Below are 15,376 nucleotides of genomic sequence, written 5' to 3'. Positions count from 1 at the left end.
TAAGACTATCCTGGTAGCTTAGTTTTATTGGGACATAATATAAGACCAACAGCTCTGACTGAGAGGGTGTGAGGTGTTTATTAACACTCTTAAGTCAGGAGAGTAGAACTAACTTACCTTGCTCATAGTATTTTTTTTCTTCACTCTTTCTGACTAGGTGGAAGGTGTAGATGGCAATGAACCTTACTTCACCACTGAGGGATCCACAGAGAAGCAGAATATAAAAGGCATTGGCCAACTGGCTCATGCTCTTTGCAACAACAGACTTCTTGGGGACTCTACACTGGTGCGCATCCACTGGCCAAAAAGTCGTTGTCCACTCCTTAGAGATGACGTTGTTCTTGTTGATTCTCCTGGTATAGATGTTTCAGTTAGTCTGGATGATTGGATTGACAAGCATTGCCTGGATGCTGATGTCTTCGTATTGGTTGCAAACTCAGAATCTACTTTGATGAACACTGTAAGTTTTTACATTCTCTGTATTACTGTAATCCCTGTTTGTACTGTATTGGTGAAAAAGAGTTGTACACTTGTAGGACCTAATCTAATGAACATTCTCTGCCATCATATTTATTGAGTTATTCATCATTCATTTTTATTCTCTTCATTCATCATTCTCAAACTATGAAAGTAGTTTTATTTACATCTTTTTTTTCAGCTAGATTTTTTTGCATAACTTCATGTAATGTCCTGGTTGCTCTATCTTTAAATCTCCAAAAGAAGTCTTCCCCATCTGGGTCATTGAAGTGTATTAAAAAAGTAAAGATAATCAGGTAATCCCTCACTCTTCTCTCTTCCAAAGTGGGCATATTTACAGCCTACAGCCTTTCTTCAGATCTTCTCTGTTAGCTCTTTGGCCTTCTTTGGCTTTGTCCCATTCTTATTACTTTATACTTGCTTAGGTTAAACATCAGCCATAATTGTAGTCTGTTTAGGTCCCCTTGTAAATTGGTGCAATCCTTCTTGCTTTTCACTTCGCTCATGACTTTTTGCATCATCTGCAAACATATTCAGTTAAGAGATTATACTCTCAGGCAATTAATTCACTTACATCAAGAAGAGTAATGGTCCTAGAACAACCTTATGGCACTCCACTGGTCACCTCCACCTATCTGGAGAAGGCTACTCTGACATGCATCTTTCCCTACCTGAGATAAATATTTTGTCCATCAAAGGAGTTTTCCCCTTCATTCTAGCCTGATGATCCAGATTCTTAATCTGTCTTCCATGAGGAACAGTATTGAATGCTTTCTAGCTGTCCAGATATGAAAAATCCCTCCAGCCTTTCCTTTGGTCTAAGACAGAGCTTACTCTGGCATAGAAATCTGTGAGATTGGTACACCTGTCCTTTCCCTGAAATCATGCTCTGTCTCTCATAGGTAATTTCTTCTCCTTAGAGAGTCATACATTTGCTTTTTATTTGTCTTTTTCAGGACCTTACAGACCACACTTGTCATTGAGACCTGTATGTATTTCATTGCCTTTTCCCAGTCTCATTTTTTAGAAATAGGTATGACATTTTCCATTTCCTTTCCTGTGGCTCTCTGCCCCTCTCCAGTGATATCTTGATAATTATTACATGAAGTTCATGTAGCGTATTTGCAAAGATCTTCAGCACATTTGGTGAAATTTCATCTGGACCATATTCCTTGTGAGTGTTAAGACCTTTTAGTCTTCTGTTAAAGTCTTTTCTCTATATCTCAATGTTTTCTGAAACCTTCTTCCAATGCCATTTCACTGATGCTGGGGCTGTAATGTCTTCCGCTGTGAAAACAAGTCTGAACTTATTCAGTTCGTTTCATGTGCTTGCATTATTCTAAACAATTCTTCCACCTGAATTCCTTTACCTGATAAGCTGGTCTTTAAATGACAATCTATCCTCATGAATTCATGGAAAAGTTTTAGATTTTCATCTGACTTCTCCATGAAATTCTTTTCCTTGAAATAACTGCAGTGGTAATATGGAGATTAAATCCAAATAAACCCACAGGAAACAGAAAGAGAGAGATGCCAAACTTTCATCTGTTTCTCAAGACATCTTCAGGGAGTCTTCAGTTGCCCTGAAGATGTCTTTAGAAACAGATGAAAACTTTGCATTTCTGTCTTTGTTTCAATTGGGTTTATTTGGAATATTCTTTACAAAATGTTTTGTTCCTCTTACCTTATTCTGTCATATACCTTCCTTCCTTTCCTTTCCTTTACCTTGCAGATGCTTTTTGGCTGGAGTGCCCTTTTATACTTTTGTCACTTAACGTCTCAAATCTCCATTTCATTATCACATCTTTTATGAAGCCAGTCTTTCTTCTCTCTGGCACTTAACATTTCAAAGCTCCTTTGCATTTTGGCATTTGTTATTAAATCATTCTTTCTTCTTTCATAACATTCCCTCTGTATTTGGAGCTAGAGGTACCACTTTTCCTACTAAGTTTGTGAATTTCATAGAACCTTTCATCACAAAGCCTGTGTGTTCAGTTGCACTTAATTTTGTTTAGAGATAGGTTGTTATAAGCATTTAGATAGAAAGACTGAATATGCATGAACCACGACTTTTGATTGTTACAAATCACCTGTTAAAGATATTTCTGGAAGGGCTAATTTGATGTTTCTTCTTTCAGGAGAAAAACTTCTTCCATAAAGTTTCTGAAAAACTTTCAAAGCCCAATATATTCATCCTTCAGAACAGATGGGACATGGCTGCATCAGAACCTGAATTTTTAAATGAGGTTTGTTATGATGTTATCATTTATTGTTATATTACTGTAGATTATGCTTTGAAAGATACTGAACAATTGTAAAGTATATAAGCTTATACATATTTAGAGATAATTAGACTAGAAGGCTCGTGACTAGCGTGGGAAATGGTGATCAAGTATGACTCTTGATATGGGCATAGCATAGTACAGACTTACATTGTTGTGCACAAGGAATGCATACTTGGAAAAATACATGCACACCAAATCCACTTATGGTGAATCAAATAGTTTATGGGAAAATAGGGAGGTTTTCAAACTCCTTTCAAAGTTCTCCTTTTTTCACTTCTGTCACAAAAAAGTGAACTCTAGTTTTGTAGAAACTACATATATATGGAGCCTTTGCATGGATCTTACCTGGTTTAAAGGCATCTTTTTCTGATTTTGATATTCCAAGATTGCCAATTTTTTCCCCATTTCCCTTAGCCAATGGATTTTTCATGTTTTTTTGTCTGAGCATTTAGTAAGTGTGGATGAGCCACATCATTTTTAGTTCTTTTTAATTGTATGTATGCAGGTAGGCAGCATACTTGGTCTTGAGATGTATGGTGATATTAGGTTAGTCTTTAGTGTTAACTTTACTTTGTATTTTGTTTTCAGTGGGTCTTACAGTTGAGTCAGGACCACTGCAAGAAAAGGATCCTGGGGTAGTTGTATAATGATAATGTTAATGATAATGATGATAATAATAATAGTAATAATGATAACAAGGATGATAGAAATATTATGTAGTGTCTTCAAAAAAACCTTGTCTGCCCCAAACATATTTTCAAAGGTGTTACATGGCCAAGGTATATTGAGGGTACAAGTTTATGACACTCTCATGGTGAAATCATTACACATCTGGTTGTTTAGACTAATGTTTTTAACAATGTGAGCACCAGAAACCTGCCTTAGTTCCCCTGAGGCTATCTTTAGGGAAGGATGTTCTTTCGTGTTCCTCCAGGCTGACACTTGATTTGGAAATTTTGCTTCTGTGTACTGTATTTTTTTCACTAGTGCTTCAAGATGGTTGGCTTTTACCTTTCTAGGGAGAAAGGCCAAATTTTCACCCAGAAGCAAGAAAATATTATACACTTGAGATTTCTAGGTGCACTAGGTACTCTAGATGTGCAATCAGGTAGCTGCTTGCCAGCTTTTTTGGACGAACTGGCAGCTTCATCCCATCACCAAATCCAATCCCTTGTCACCCAAGGAAGACTTCTAGATCTACAGATAGTCTCATAAGAAGAATTGAAGCAACCCTTCATTTCAGCTGCTGGACTCAAGAAAAGCCATCCAAAACTTCTAGAAATCGTCTGTCAAAGAACCATTCAGCATTGCATGCTAAAGAACCTTCTTATTCCCTCCTCAAGCCAGCTCCCAGACCCCTGCTTATAAAGGAAAAGAAACACAAAGACTTGCATTTGGAAAGAAATACAAGGACTGCAGTGAGTAGCTGTGGAATAGGGTGATGCTTCAAATACATACAGTTGAGGCAGGGTAGGGTGAGGAGACCAAAGGGTGCCAGCTGGTATGACTCTCATTTACAGTGAAGATAGGGTTGATCTGGGATTGCTTTAGTGGTTCAGTGGGCAGGGTAGGGTTGTATGTCTTACCTAAAAACACATCAATGAATGGAGAGCAGTACATTGAGGTGCTTTAGCACCATCTGCTTCCTTAGGATCATAGATGTAATCATTTGAATAGTGCCTCCAGCTGTAATGCTTTAAAGGTTATGAATTGGTTACCAAATAAAGATTTCAATTGCTGGAGTGGCCTGGGAACTCTGCAGACCTTAACCCAGTTGAGAACTACTGGAACCAGATGAAAGTCCATCCTGTTTCTTGCAGTACTTCATCAGTGCCTTGCCTCATTCAGGAGATCAAGACCCTATGGAGCCAAAACATTGACCTAGAATACTTCAGGAACAAGTCAATTCCATGCCTGGGATTTTTGCAGACTCTTCTTGCCTCAGGATTCCCTTCCACCTGTACGAGACTCCTGCAGCACTCAGGAAGCCAGCCACATCCTGTGGTTGGGACCACATTTCATAAAGTTTAGTGATGTTGGGTGTGCATCTGTGTGAGAAAGTGCAGTGGCACTTCAATACATAGTATGTGCTTAGTGTCTTTATTCAAGTAGTTGTGCCATGGGTTTGAAGGTTCTTGCAATATGTTGAAATAGTGTTTGTGGTGGTATAGGGATGGGTGATATCTAGAGTGCAGCCAGGAAAGTGTGATTTGTGTTTATCTGGGGAGTTGGTATCAGTTGGATTTTGGTCTGGTGGGGTGAAGTTTAGAATTGAGTTGGGAGAGAAGTTGTTTCATGCTTGTTGAGACATTTCTATGTGTATTTTTATCAGTGTTACATTTGTTGTGGGTGGGGTGTGTGTAGCGGATGCTGAAGTGTCAGGTAGGGGAAGGCTTTTTATTTCTGTTTTTGGGTTGGTGGTTAGTTATGATGTGATGTATATGAGAGGGGTTTATTCCTGTTGCAAAGAATTGAGTGCTAATCCTTTTGAGGTAGGATTTTATTAGGAGGATTTTGTATTGTGGGTATCTTTGTTTGTTTGTGTGGTACTTTTGTGTTGATCTTATTGGTGTGGGAGGTGAATGTTGTGTGTGCTGAATGTGATGGTTAGGGTGGTTAGTGTTTTATTGAGATGGAGTTATTGGCCTTTCAAGGTGATGAGAGGGTACAGGTTGGATTCATTTTTGCATAGGGGTATACTGAAGACTAATGCTGACACTCTACTCTGGGTGAGCCAGTATTGTAATTATATGAAGCAGTGTTGTATGTTTCTGTTGCTTTTGTATTAACAAGGTGCTGTCATTTGATCGTATGATCATTTGCAAATGAAATGATTTTCACACTTTGATAGAAGGTCATAGAGGAAGAGGTTGAAGAGGGTTGAAGAAAGAAGTGCTCCTTAGAGACTTCCAGTTTAGAGTGTACCACTTCTGTTTACTGAATTTATGCATAAAGGATATTTTAGTTAGGATGCTACTGTTGGTCTTGCTGATCTAGGCACAAAGATATTTAAAGCATGCAGAAAGGAGACAAACTATATTGGCTTTCATTTTTTTTCTAGTTGATTTAATGTAACTTTTTTGTCCTTGTATTGTTTATGATCTGAAATGTTTAAATTGTAATTCAACAGGAATTAACAGTTAATGGTCGCAATGTTTCTTTACTGAGTAGATGGTGGACCAAATAGAACAGAGATATTGCTACACAAAAAGTCTTTCATGTGATTTAAGTTTAGGTGTGGGATCAAAGGTTGTGGGGGGGTGGGTACAAAGCCATGTCCTGGGGCATAAATGTTTCAGTCATACTTGTTTTTAGAAGTATAATGTTGCCAAACCCATGCATCCACACGTTCCTACAGAGAAGAGGACTCTAAGTAGACGATGTTTCAGAATTTTCTGTTTCTGCTCCATGGTTGAGTACATATATATATGTAAATCAAGAAAAGCTTTAATTCAAGGGATAACCGATATTGGTTTTGATTAAACTGTGGTGTTGGCTTTCTGTAGTACCTGAGAGTATGTTAGAATTATGATATATGGGTTAATTACATTACTAGTGTTCTTATGACATATCTCATTTTAGAAATGTATCTTTGAAAATTGTATCATTTACTTAATCTAAAGAATGTATGTGGGTCCCTGGCTGGCTATGAGCATGTCAGATTGGTAGGGTTTTGTTTAATCATCAATCCATAAATTGGAATATGTTGCAGCAGTTGTTCAGTATGCCCTCTGACTAGATGATTTTATGTGTCATTTGTTTGAAGAAGTGGCAACCTCTCTGTTATATTGATTTTTATCTGCTTGAATATCCATATACCTTTTCTGACAGTTTGATCTTGTGTCTTTGAAGAAATATGTCATTGTGAAAATATCCCAGTTTCTTGCTGCTTAAGTGGGTGATTTAAATGTGGAGACTGGGAATTCTAAATAATGACATTCATTTTGAATATGGAATCTTACTAATCTCTGATTTATTGGATATCATAGCCAAACACAGGGCTGTGTGAGGTAAGCTAGCTCATGTTTGTCTTTGTCATCTGCAAAAAAATTCATGATTTATCTCTGCAATTGTTATATATTTTTCTTTCTTGTTGCATGATCATTTTTTTCCTTTCATGCAATTTAACTGATAATGTTAGATTTTGTTTGCTTGTATTTTGTCTGTTATGTGAATGTTTGTAAAACTGAACTTTTTTATTTCGGAAATTCAGTTTCTTAGCATATGTGAATGTATATGACTTCACAAGAACACTCATTACTGTCAAGTACCTTACTGAAGTACTGAAAATCATATGAACTTGAGTGTTTGTTATTGTTATTATTATTGTGTGTATGGCACTACCATCTTGCATATGGTATATTTGTAATATTGCGTATACTTTGTTTTTTATTGTAAATGGGTTGGCTCCTCAAACTTTTCCCTTATATTGCAGTCAATACATGCATACTAAACACCAGTATGAATGCTTGAAAGAGTTGTTTAGGAATTCTGCATATAGGTTTGGTTGAGGGGAGGGGTTTCCCTGGTAGAGGGAAGAAGCAGATGTAGGTAAAAAGGCAGGGAAGTATTTACAAAATTAAGAGGTGTTGGTATTATGCCTCTTTGAGAATGGAAAGAAGACATATATAATGAAAAGTAATGGGTAGTAAGAGTAGAAACTTTGGAAATATACTGTAATTCAAGGTCAAATGTAGCTTGGGAATACAGTATACCATCAAGCACCAACAATGATGTGAATGTGATGGGTGGAAAGAACCAATCATTGGAAGCAAGGTTAATTGTTTTCTTCCCTGATAGTATTACCCTCGTTGAATGGTCATGTAACCAGTTTGAAAACATTGTCTATTTCAAGAATATATCTTCTAAGAGAATTCAGAGTTGTTTGAGAGAGATATAATTTTAAGTACTAGGATCTTTAATGTGATCATTTTAGATCATATTGTGATTTTGCACCTTCTGCATTTTAGTCTTGTAGTTTTGCTGTGGTACTTCTTGCTTTTATGTATATCTACACTATGAATTGCACAGTAATTGAAGACTGTTTTACAAGAGTAAATGAAGGTTGCCATGTCTTAGAAATTAGAAGAGTTTTTATTTTAAGAAATGGATGTGAGTGAATGATGTCTTTCTTTTTTTGTTCCTGACACTACCTCACTTCTGCTGGAAATGGGGAACAATTATGAAAGAGAAAAAGTATTTTTTGAAGTCCAAGAGTAGATACTAGAATAGTATAGCAGGGAAGAAAGTGGCAAAAGTTAAGATGAATTTAGAATTAGGAGAAGTGAATGTTAAGTTGAATAGTGTTATAGGACATTAGGGGTTTGGAGAAAGTGCAAAAAGCCAAAACATATGAAGTTAGATATTTGTCATATATACATTATGAGCACTTGAAACATTGTTGGCCTTTATGAAGAATACAAAACTCTCAACACTAGTTCTTACTGTAGTGTGCATTAATATCCACATCTCACATTCCCTGTTCTTCGGCTGGTTGACTTTCCCACCCGCATAGAATCCAGGAGCTTTGGCATGCTTCATGCTAGCACAAGTTAAACCTATATCTTTTTTGATAAAATACATTCCTTGGGAAGTGAGTCAGTTGTTGTTCGCTGATGATACAGCGCTGGTGGCGGATTCATGTGAGAAACTGCAGAAGCTGGTGATGGAGTTTGGTAAAGTGTGTGGAAGAAGAAAGTTAAGAGTAAATGTGAATAAGAGCAAGGTTATTAGGTACAGTAGGGTTGAGGGTCAAGTCAATTGGGAGGTGAGTTTGAATGGTGAAAAACTGGAGGAAGTGAAGTGTTTTAGATATCTGGGAGTGGATCTGTCAGCGGATGGAACCATGGAAGCGGAAGTGGATCATAGGGTGGGGGAGGGGGCGAAAATTTTGGGAGCCTTGAAAAATGTGTGGAAGTCGAGAACATTATCCCGGAAAGCAAAAATGGGTATGTTTGAAGGAATAGTAGTTCCAACAATGTTGTATGGTTGCGAGGCGTGGGCTATGGATAGAGTTGTGCGCAGGAGGATGGATGTGCTGGAAATGAGATGTTTGAGGATAATGTGTGGTGTGAGGTGGTTTGATCGAGTAAGTAACGTAAGGGTAAGAGAGATGTGTGGAAATAAAAAGAGCGTGGTTGAGAGAGCAGAAGAGGGTGTTTTAAAATGGTTTGGGCACATGGAGAGAATGAGTGGGGAAAGATTGACCAAGAGGATATATGTGTCGGAGGTGGAGGGAACGAGGAGAAGAGGGAGACCAAATTGGAGGTGGAAAGATGGAGTGAAAAAGATTTTGTGTGATCGGGGCCTGAACATGCAGGAGGGTGAAAGGAGGGCAAGGAATAGAGTGAATTGGAGCGATGTGGTATACAGGGGTTGACGTGCTGTCAGTGGATTGAATCAAGGCATGTGAAGCGTCCGGGGTAAACCATGGAAAGCTGTGTAGGTATGTATATTTGTGTGTGTGGACGTGTGTATGTACATGTGTATGGGGGGGGTTGGGCCATTTCTTTCGTCTGTTTCCTTGCGCTACCTCGCAAACGCGGGAGACAGCGACAAAGTATAAAAAAAAAAAAAAAAAAAAAAAAAAAACATTCCTTTCTTATTGAGATGGATTTTTTTTTTACCGAATTAACCTGAAAGTTTATCTAGAAGTTCTTTGGTATATATATATATATATATCCCTGGGGATAGGGGATTAAGAATACTTCCCACGTATTCCCTGCGTGTCGTAGAAGGCGACTAAAAGGGGAGGGGGCGGGGGGCTGGAAATCCTCCCCTCTCGTTTTTTTTTTTTTTTTTTTTTTAATTTTCCAAAAGGAGGAACAGAGGGGGGCCAGGTGAGGATATCCCACAAAGGCCCAGTCCTCTGTTCTTAACGCTACCTCGCTAACGCGGGAAATGGCGAATAGTTTAAAAGAAAGAAAGTATAAAAAAAATATATATATATATATATATATATATATATATATATATATATATATATATATATATATATATATATATATAAGTAGGAGAGATGGCCAGAGAGCGTTATTGGATTACGTGTTAATTGACAGGCGTGCGAAAGAGAGACTTTTGGATGTTAATGTGCTGAGAGGTGCAACTGGAGGGATGTCTGATCATTATCTTGTGGAGGCTAAGGTGAAGATTTGTATGGGTTTTCAGAAAAGAAGAGTGAATGTTGGGGTGAAGAGGGTGGTGAGAGTAAGTGAGCTTGAGAAGGAGACCTGTGTGAGGAAGTACCAGGAGAGACTGAGTACAGAATGGAAAAAGGTGAGAACAATGGAAGTAAGGGGAGTGGGGGAGGAATGGGATGTATTTAGGGAATCAGTGATGGATTGCGCAAAAGATGCTTGTGGCATGAGAAGAGTGGGAGGTGGGTTGATTAGAAAGGGTAGTGAGTGGTGGGATGAAGAAGTAAGAGTATTAGTGAAAGAGAAGAGAGAGGCATTTGGACGATTTTTTTAGGGAAAAAATGCAATTGAGTGGGAGATGTATAAAAGAAAGAGACAGGAGGTCAAGAGAAAGGTGCAAGAGGTGAAAAAAAGGGCAAATGAGAGTTGGGGTGAGAGAGTATCATTAAATTTTAGGGAGAATAAAAAGATGTTCTGGAAGGAGGTAAATAAAGTGCGTAAGACAAGGGAGCAAATGGGAACTTCGGTGAAGGGCGCAAGTGGGGAGGTGATAACAAGTAGTGGTGATGTGAGAAGGAGATTGAGTGAGTATTTTGAAGGTTTGTTGAATGTGTTTGATGATAGAGTGGCAGATATAGGGTGTTTTGGTCGAGGTGGTGTGCAAAGTGAGAGGGTTAGGGAAAATGATTTGGTAAACAGAGAAGAGGTAGTGAAAGCTTTGCGGAAGATGAAAGCCGGCAAGGCAGCAGGTTTGGATGGTATTGCAGTGGAATTTATTAAAAAAGGGGGTGACTGTATTGTTGACTGGTTGGTAAGGTTATTTAATGTATGTATGACTCATGGTGAGGTGCCTGAGGATTGGCGGAATGCGTGCATAGTGCCATTGTACAAAGGCAAAGGGGATAAGAGTGAGTGCTGAAATTACAGAGGTATAAGTTTGTTGAGTATTCCTGGTAAATTATATGGGAGGGTATTGATTGAGAGGGTGAAGGCATGTACAGAGCATCAGATTGGGGAAGAGCAGTGTGGTTTCAGAAGTGGTAGAGGATGTGTGGATCAGGTGTTTGCTTTGAAGAATGTATGTGAGAAATACTTAGAAAAGCAAATGGATTTGTATGTAGCATTTATGGATCTGGAGAAGGCATATGATAGAGTTGATAGAGATGCTCTGTGGAAGGTATTAAGAATATATGGTGTGGGAGGAAAGTTGTTAGAAGCAGTGAAAAGTTTTTATCGAGGATGTAAGGCATGTGTACGTGTAGGAAGAGAGGAAAGTGATTGGTTCTCAGTGAATGTAGGTTTGCGGCAGGGGTGTATGATGTCTCCATGGTTGTTTAATTTGTTTATGGATGGGGTTGTTAGGGAGGTAAATGCAAGAGTTTTGGAAAGAGGGGCAAGTATGAAGTCTGTTGGGGATGAGAGAGCTTGGGAAGTGAGTCAGTTGTTGTTCGCTGATGATACAGCGCTGGTGGCTGATTCATGTGAGAAACTGCAGAAGCTGGTGACTGAGTTTGGAAAAGTGTGTGGAAGAAGAAAGTTAAGAGTAAATGTGAATAAGAGCAAGGTTATTAGGTACAGTAGGGTTGAGGGTCAAGTCAATTGGGAGATGAGTTTGAATGGAGAAAAACTGGAGGAAGTGAAGTGTTTTAGATATCTGGGAGTGGATCTGGCAGCGGATGGAACCATGGAAGCGGAAGTGGATCATAGGGTGGGGGAGGGGGCGAAAATTCTGGGGGCCTTGAAGAATGTGTGGAAGTCGAGAACATTATCTCGGAAAGCAAAAATGGGTATGTTTGAAGGAATAGTGGTTCCAACAATGTTGTATGGTTGCGAGGCGTAGGCTATGGATAGAGTGGTGCGCAGGAGGATGGATGTGCTGGATATGAGATGTTTGAGGACAATGTGTGGTGTGAGGTGGTTTGATGGAGTGAGTAACGTAAGGGTAAGAGAGATGTGTGGAAATAAAAAGAGCGTGGTTGAGAGAGCAGAAGAGGGTGTTTTGAAGTGGTTTGGGCACATGGAGAGAATGAGTGAGGAAAGATTGACCAAGAGGATATATGTGTCGGAGGTGGAGGGAACGAGGAGAAGAGGGAGACCAAATTGGAGGTGGAAAGATGGAGTGAAAAAGATTTTGTGTGATCGGGGCCTGAACATGCAGGAGGGTGAAAGGAGGGCAAGGAATAGAGTGAATTGGAGCAATGTGGTATACCGGGGTTGACGTGCTGTCAGTGGATTGAATCAAGGCATGTGAAGCGTCTGGGGTAAACCATGGAAAGCTGTGTAGGTATGTATATTTGCGTGTGTGGACGTATGTATATACATGTGTATGGGGGGGGGTTGGGCGGGCTATTTCTTTCGTCTGTTTCCTTGCGCTACCTCGCAAACGCGGGAGACAGCGACAAAGTATAATAATAATGATAATATATATATATATATATATATATATATATATATATATATATATATATATATATATATATATATATATATATATTTTTTTTTTTTTCTTCATACTATTCGCCATTTCCCACGTTAGCAAGGTAGCGTTAAGAACAGAGGACTGAGCCTTTGAGGGAATATCCTCACTTGGCCCCCTCGTCTGTTCCTTCATTAGGAAAACTAAAAATGGAAGGAGGGGCAAGTATGAAGTCTGTTGTGGATGAGAGAGCTTGGGAAGTGAGTCAGTTGTTGTTCGCTGATGATACAGCGCTGGTGGCTGATTCATGTGAGAAACTGCAGAAGCTGGTGACTGACTTTGGTAAAGTGTGTGAAAGAAGAAAGTTAAGAGTAAATGTGAATAAGAGCAAGGTTATTAGGTACAGTAGGGTTGAGGGTCAAGTCAATTGGGAGGTAAGTTTGAATGGAGAAAAACTGAAGGAAGTAAAGTGTTTTAGATATCTGGGAGTGGATCTGGCAGCAGATGGAACCATGGAAGCGGAAGTGAATCATAGGGTGGGGGAGGGGGCAAAAATCCTGGGAGCCTTGAAGAATGTGTGGAAGTCGAGAACATTATCTCGGAAAGCAAAAATGGGTATGTTTGAAGGAATAGTGGTTCCAACAATGTTGTATGGTTGCGAGGCGTGGGCTATGGATAGAGTTGTGCGCAGGAGGGTGGATGTGCTGGAAATGAGATGTTTGAGGACAATGTGTGGTGTGAGGTGGTTTGATCGAGTAAGTAATGTAAGGGTATGAGAGATGTGTGGAAATAAAAAGAGCGTGGTTGAGAGAGCAGAAGAGGGTGTTTTGAAATGGTTTGGGCACATGGAGAGAATGAGTGAGGAAAGAATGACCAAGAGGATATATGTGTCGGAGGTGGAGGGAATGAGGAGAAGTGGGAGACCAAATTGGTGGTGGAAAGATGGAGTGAAAAAGATTTTGTGTGATCGGGGCCTGAACATGCAGGAGGGTGAAAGGCGGGCAAGGAATAGAGTGAATTGGATCGATGTGGTATACCGGGGTTGACGTGCTGTCAGTGGATTGAATCAGGGCATGTGAAGCGTATGGGGTAAACCATGGAAAGTTGTGTGGGGCCTGGATGTGGAAAGGGAGCTGTGGTTTCGGGCATTATGGCGTGACAGCTGGAGACTGAGTGTGAACGAATGGGGCCTTTGTTGTCTTTTCCTAGTGCTACCTCGCACACATGAGGGGGGAGGGGGATGGTATTCCATGTGTGGCGAGGTGGCGATGGGAATGAATAGGGGCAGACAGTGTGAATTGTGTGCATGGGTATATATGTATGTGTCTGTGTGTGTATATATATGTGTACATTGAGATGTATAGGTATGTATATTTGTGTGTGTGGGCGTGTGTGTGTGTGCATTGTGTATGGGGGTGGGTTGGGACATTTCTTTCGTCTGTTTCCTTGTGCTACCTCGCAAACGCGGGAGACCGACAAAGCAAAAAAAAAAAAAAGAAAAGAAAAAAAAATCAGAAATAAATATTTCTTTCTGAAATCATGTTAAAAAAACTGAAAAGTATTTTGTAATGAGCTTTCATAAAAATTTACGACTACAGTAGTTAAAGAAACAACTATCACATTGTCCTTAAATTTTATTAGAATTAAAGCATAAAGATATGATGACAAAGAATGTATAAACCATCCACTGTGGTTCTTGAAGTCTCATCTAATCACTCACCTGTAGCACCCATCATGGTTATAAGTCCATAGGAAAATTATTTTGCTATGTTAAGGTCATTTAACATCCTTGGTATAACTTTATGGTATGACTGTTTTTGATGTACAGTACCATGCTCAGTACAACAATCGTACTGTAATTTTTGGCTTCCATTTGCTGCCTCTTGTGAGAAAGGCTTTTGTCCTTCAGGAATCTCAACAGTTGAATGTTTACAGTTTTTGAATGTCCTATACACCTAGTGTAAATGCTGTAGGATTATCAACCATTGTCCTAATATTCACTAGTATATAAAAAAAAATTAAGATGTAACACTGATGTAATGGTGCTAAAAACATGATAAGAAATACTGATTCAAGCCTTGAAAGCTCTGGGTCAACTTAAAAGATGAAATTGGAAAGAGATGCAGGCATAACAATGGGTGTCCAGCCTTTAATAGTGTGAATGATGTATGAAGGCCATTGATACACAGTAATTTAACTGGCATGCATTACTTCATCCACTTGTTTGTGTATCAAAATCTGAGTGAGGTGAATTTGATATGAAAGCCCTAAGAATGTCAACTTAACCCAAGACTTGCTTTCCTTCTTTTAAGGAGGGAATAGTGTGTATGGAAACATATGATAAGCTATTGAAAGAATGTGATTGCCAGGTTACCAACAAATAACAGAGAGGGGAAGGGTTGAGTTTTGCAGCCCATGAAAGCTTGAAGAAGACAGATAAAGGTCAGTAAGTGCAAATGGTTTAATAAATTTTTCAAGATAGGTAGAGAAAAGACATTATGAATGGTATTTCATGAATTTAATAATCCCCTTAATAGGAGGCTGGACATGATCCTAGCCTGTTTATTTTCAAGAAATATATTTAATGCTTAAGGGAAATCAACTCATTGAGAAAAGGATTTTCATCCTTCAAGATTTACATTTCTAGCATGACAGCTTTATGAAAAAGATGGCCAGTAAGTAGATATAAGTACTTGGAAGGGGTTACTCATTCAGAAGTAAGGAGGTAAAAATTTTGTGAGTGTATGGATGAAAACCAACTGTTTGGTAATTAACTCATTATGCTATTTTGCACATTATTAGTAATTGATTAAATGGGACACCTCTGCCTTTTGTAAAAAAGAATTTCATGTGTTAGCTTATATGTAAATGCTTGTAGAGCATGAACTCGGGCACCAAGAATCGTAGATTAGTTAATTTCTTTCACATATGGGAATTGGTACCTTATGGAGCTTGGCACTGAACACTACAGTATTAGAATAGATGAATATTTTGTATTTTAAGAGAAACTGTTGCAACTTTTTTATGCTGAATATGTTTGTCATTTAGACTTATTTAATGCT

The 15,376-nt window shown here is 38.9% G+C and overlaps 1 protein-coding gene across 8 annotated transcripts in view; it reads left to right on the top strand.

Annotated features, from left to right (window-relative positions):
• Marf (Mitochondrial assembly regulatory factor) overlaps window positions 1-15,376 on the top strand; it is a 56,283-nt gene that overhangs the window by 18,513 nt on the left and 22,394 nt on the right. For 5 of the 8 annotated variants that reach the window (XM_071663184.1, XM_071663181.1, XM_071663183.1 and 2 more), the window contains 3 exons: window positions 158-460; window positions 2,616-2,723; window positions 6,752-6,772. In XM_071663184.1, coding sequence (XP_071519285.1) covers window positions 158-460; window positions 2,616-2,723; window positions 6,752-6,772 — 432 coding nt within the window. The remainder of the gene's footprint in view (window positions 1-157; window positions 461-2,615; window positions 2,724-6,751; window positions 6,773-15,376) is intronic. The other 3 variants (XM_071663188.1, XM_071663186.1, XM_071663187.1) reach the window with 1 other exon arrangement.

Source organism: Panulirus ornatus, chromosome 7, assembly GCF_036320965.1.
Source record: "Panulirus ornatus isolate Po-2019 chromosome 7, ASM3632096v1, whole genome shotgun sequence".
In the NCBI taxonomy this organism is placed as follows: Eukaryota; Metazoa; Arthropoda; class Malacostraca; order Decapoda; family Palinuridae; genus Panulirus; species Panulirus ornatus.
The sequence above is the reverse complement of the archived record's forward strand: the minus strand, read 5'-3'. Positions and strand labels throughout refer to the sequence as shown.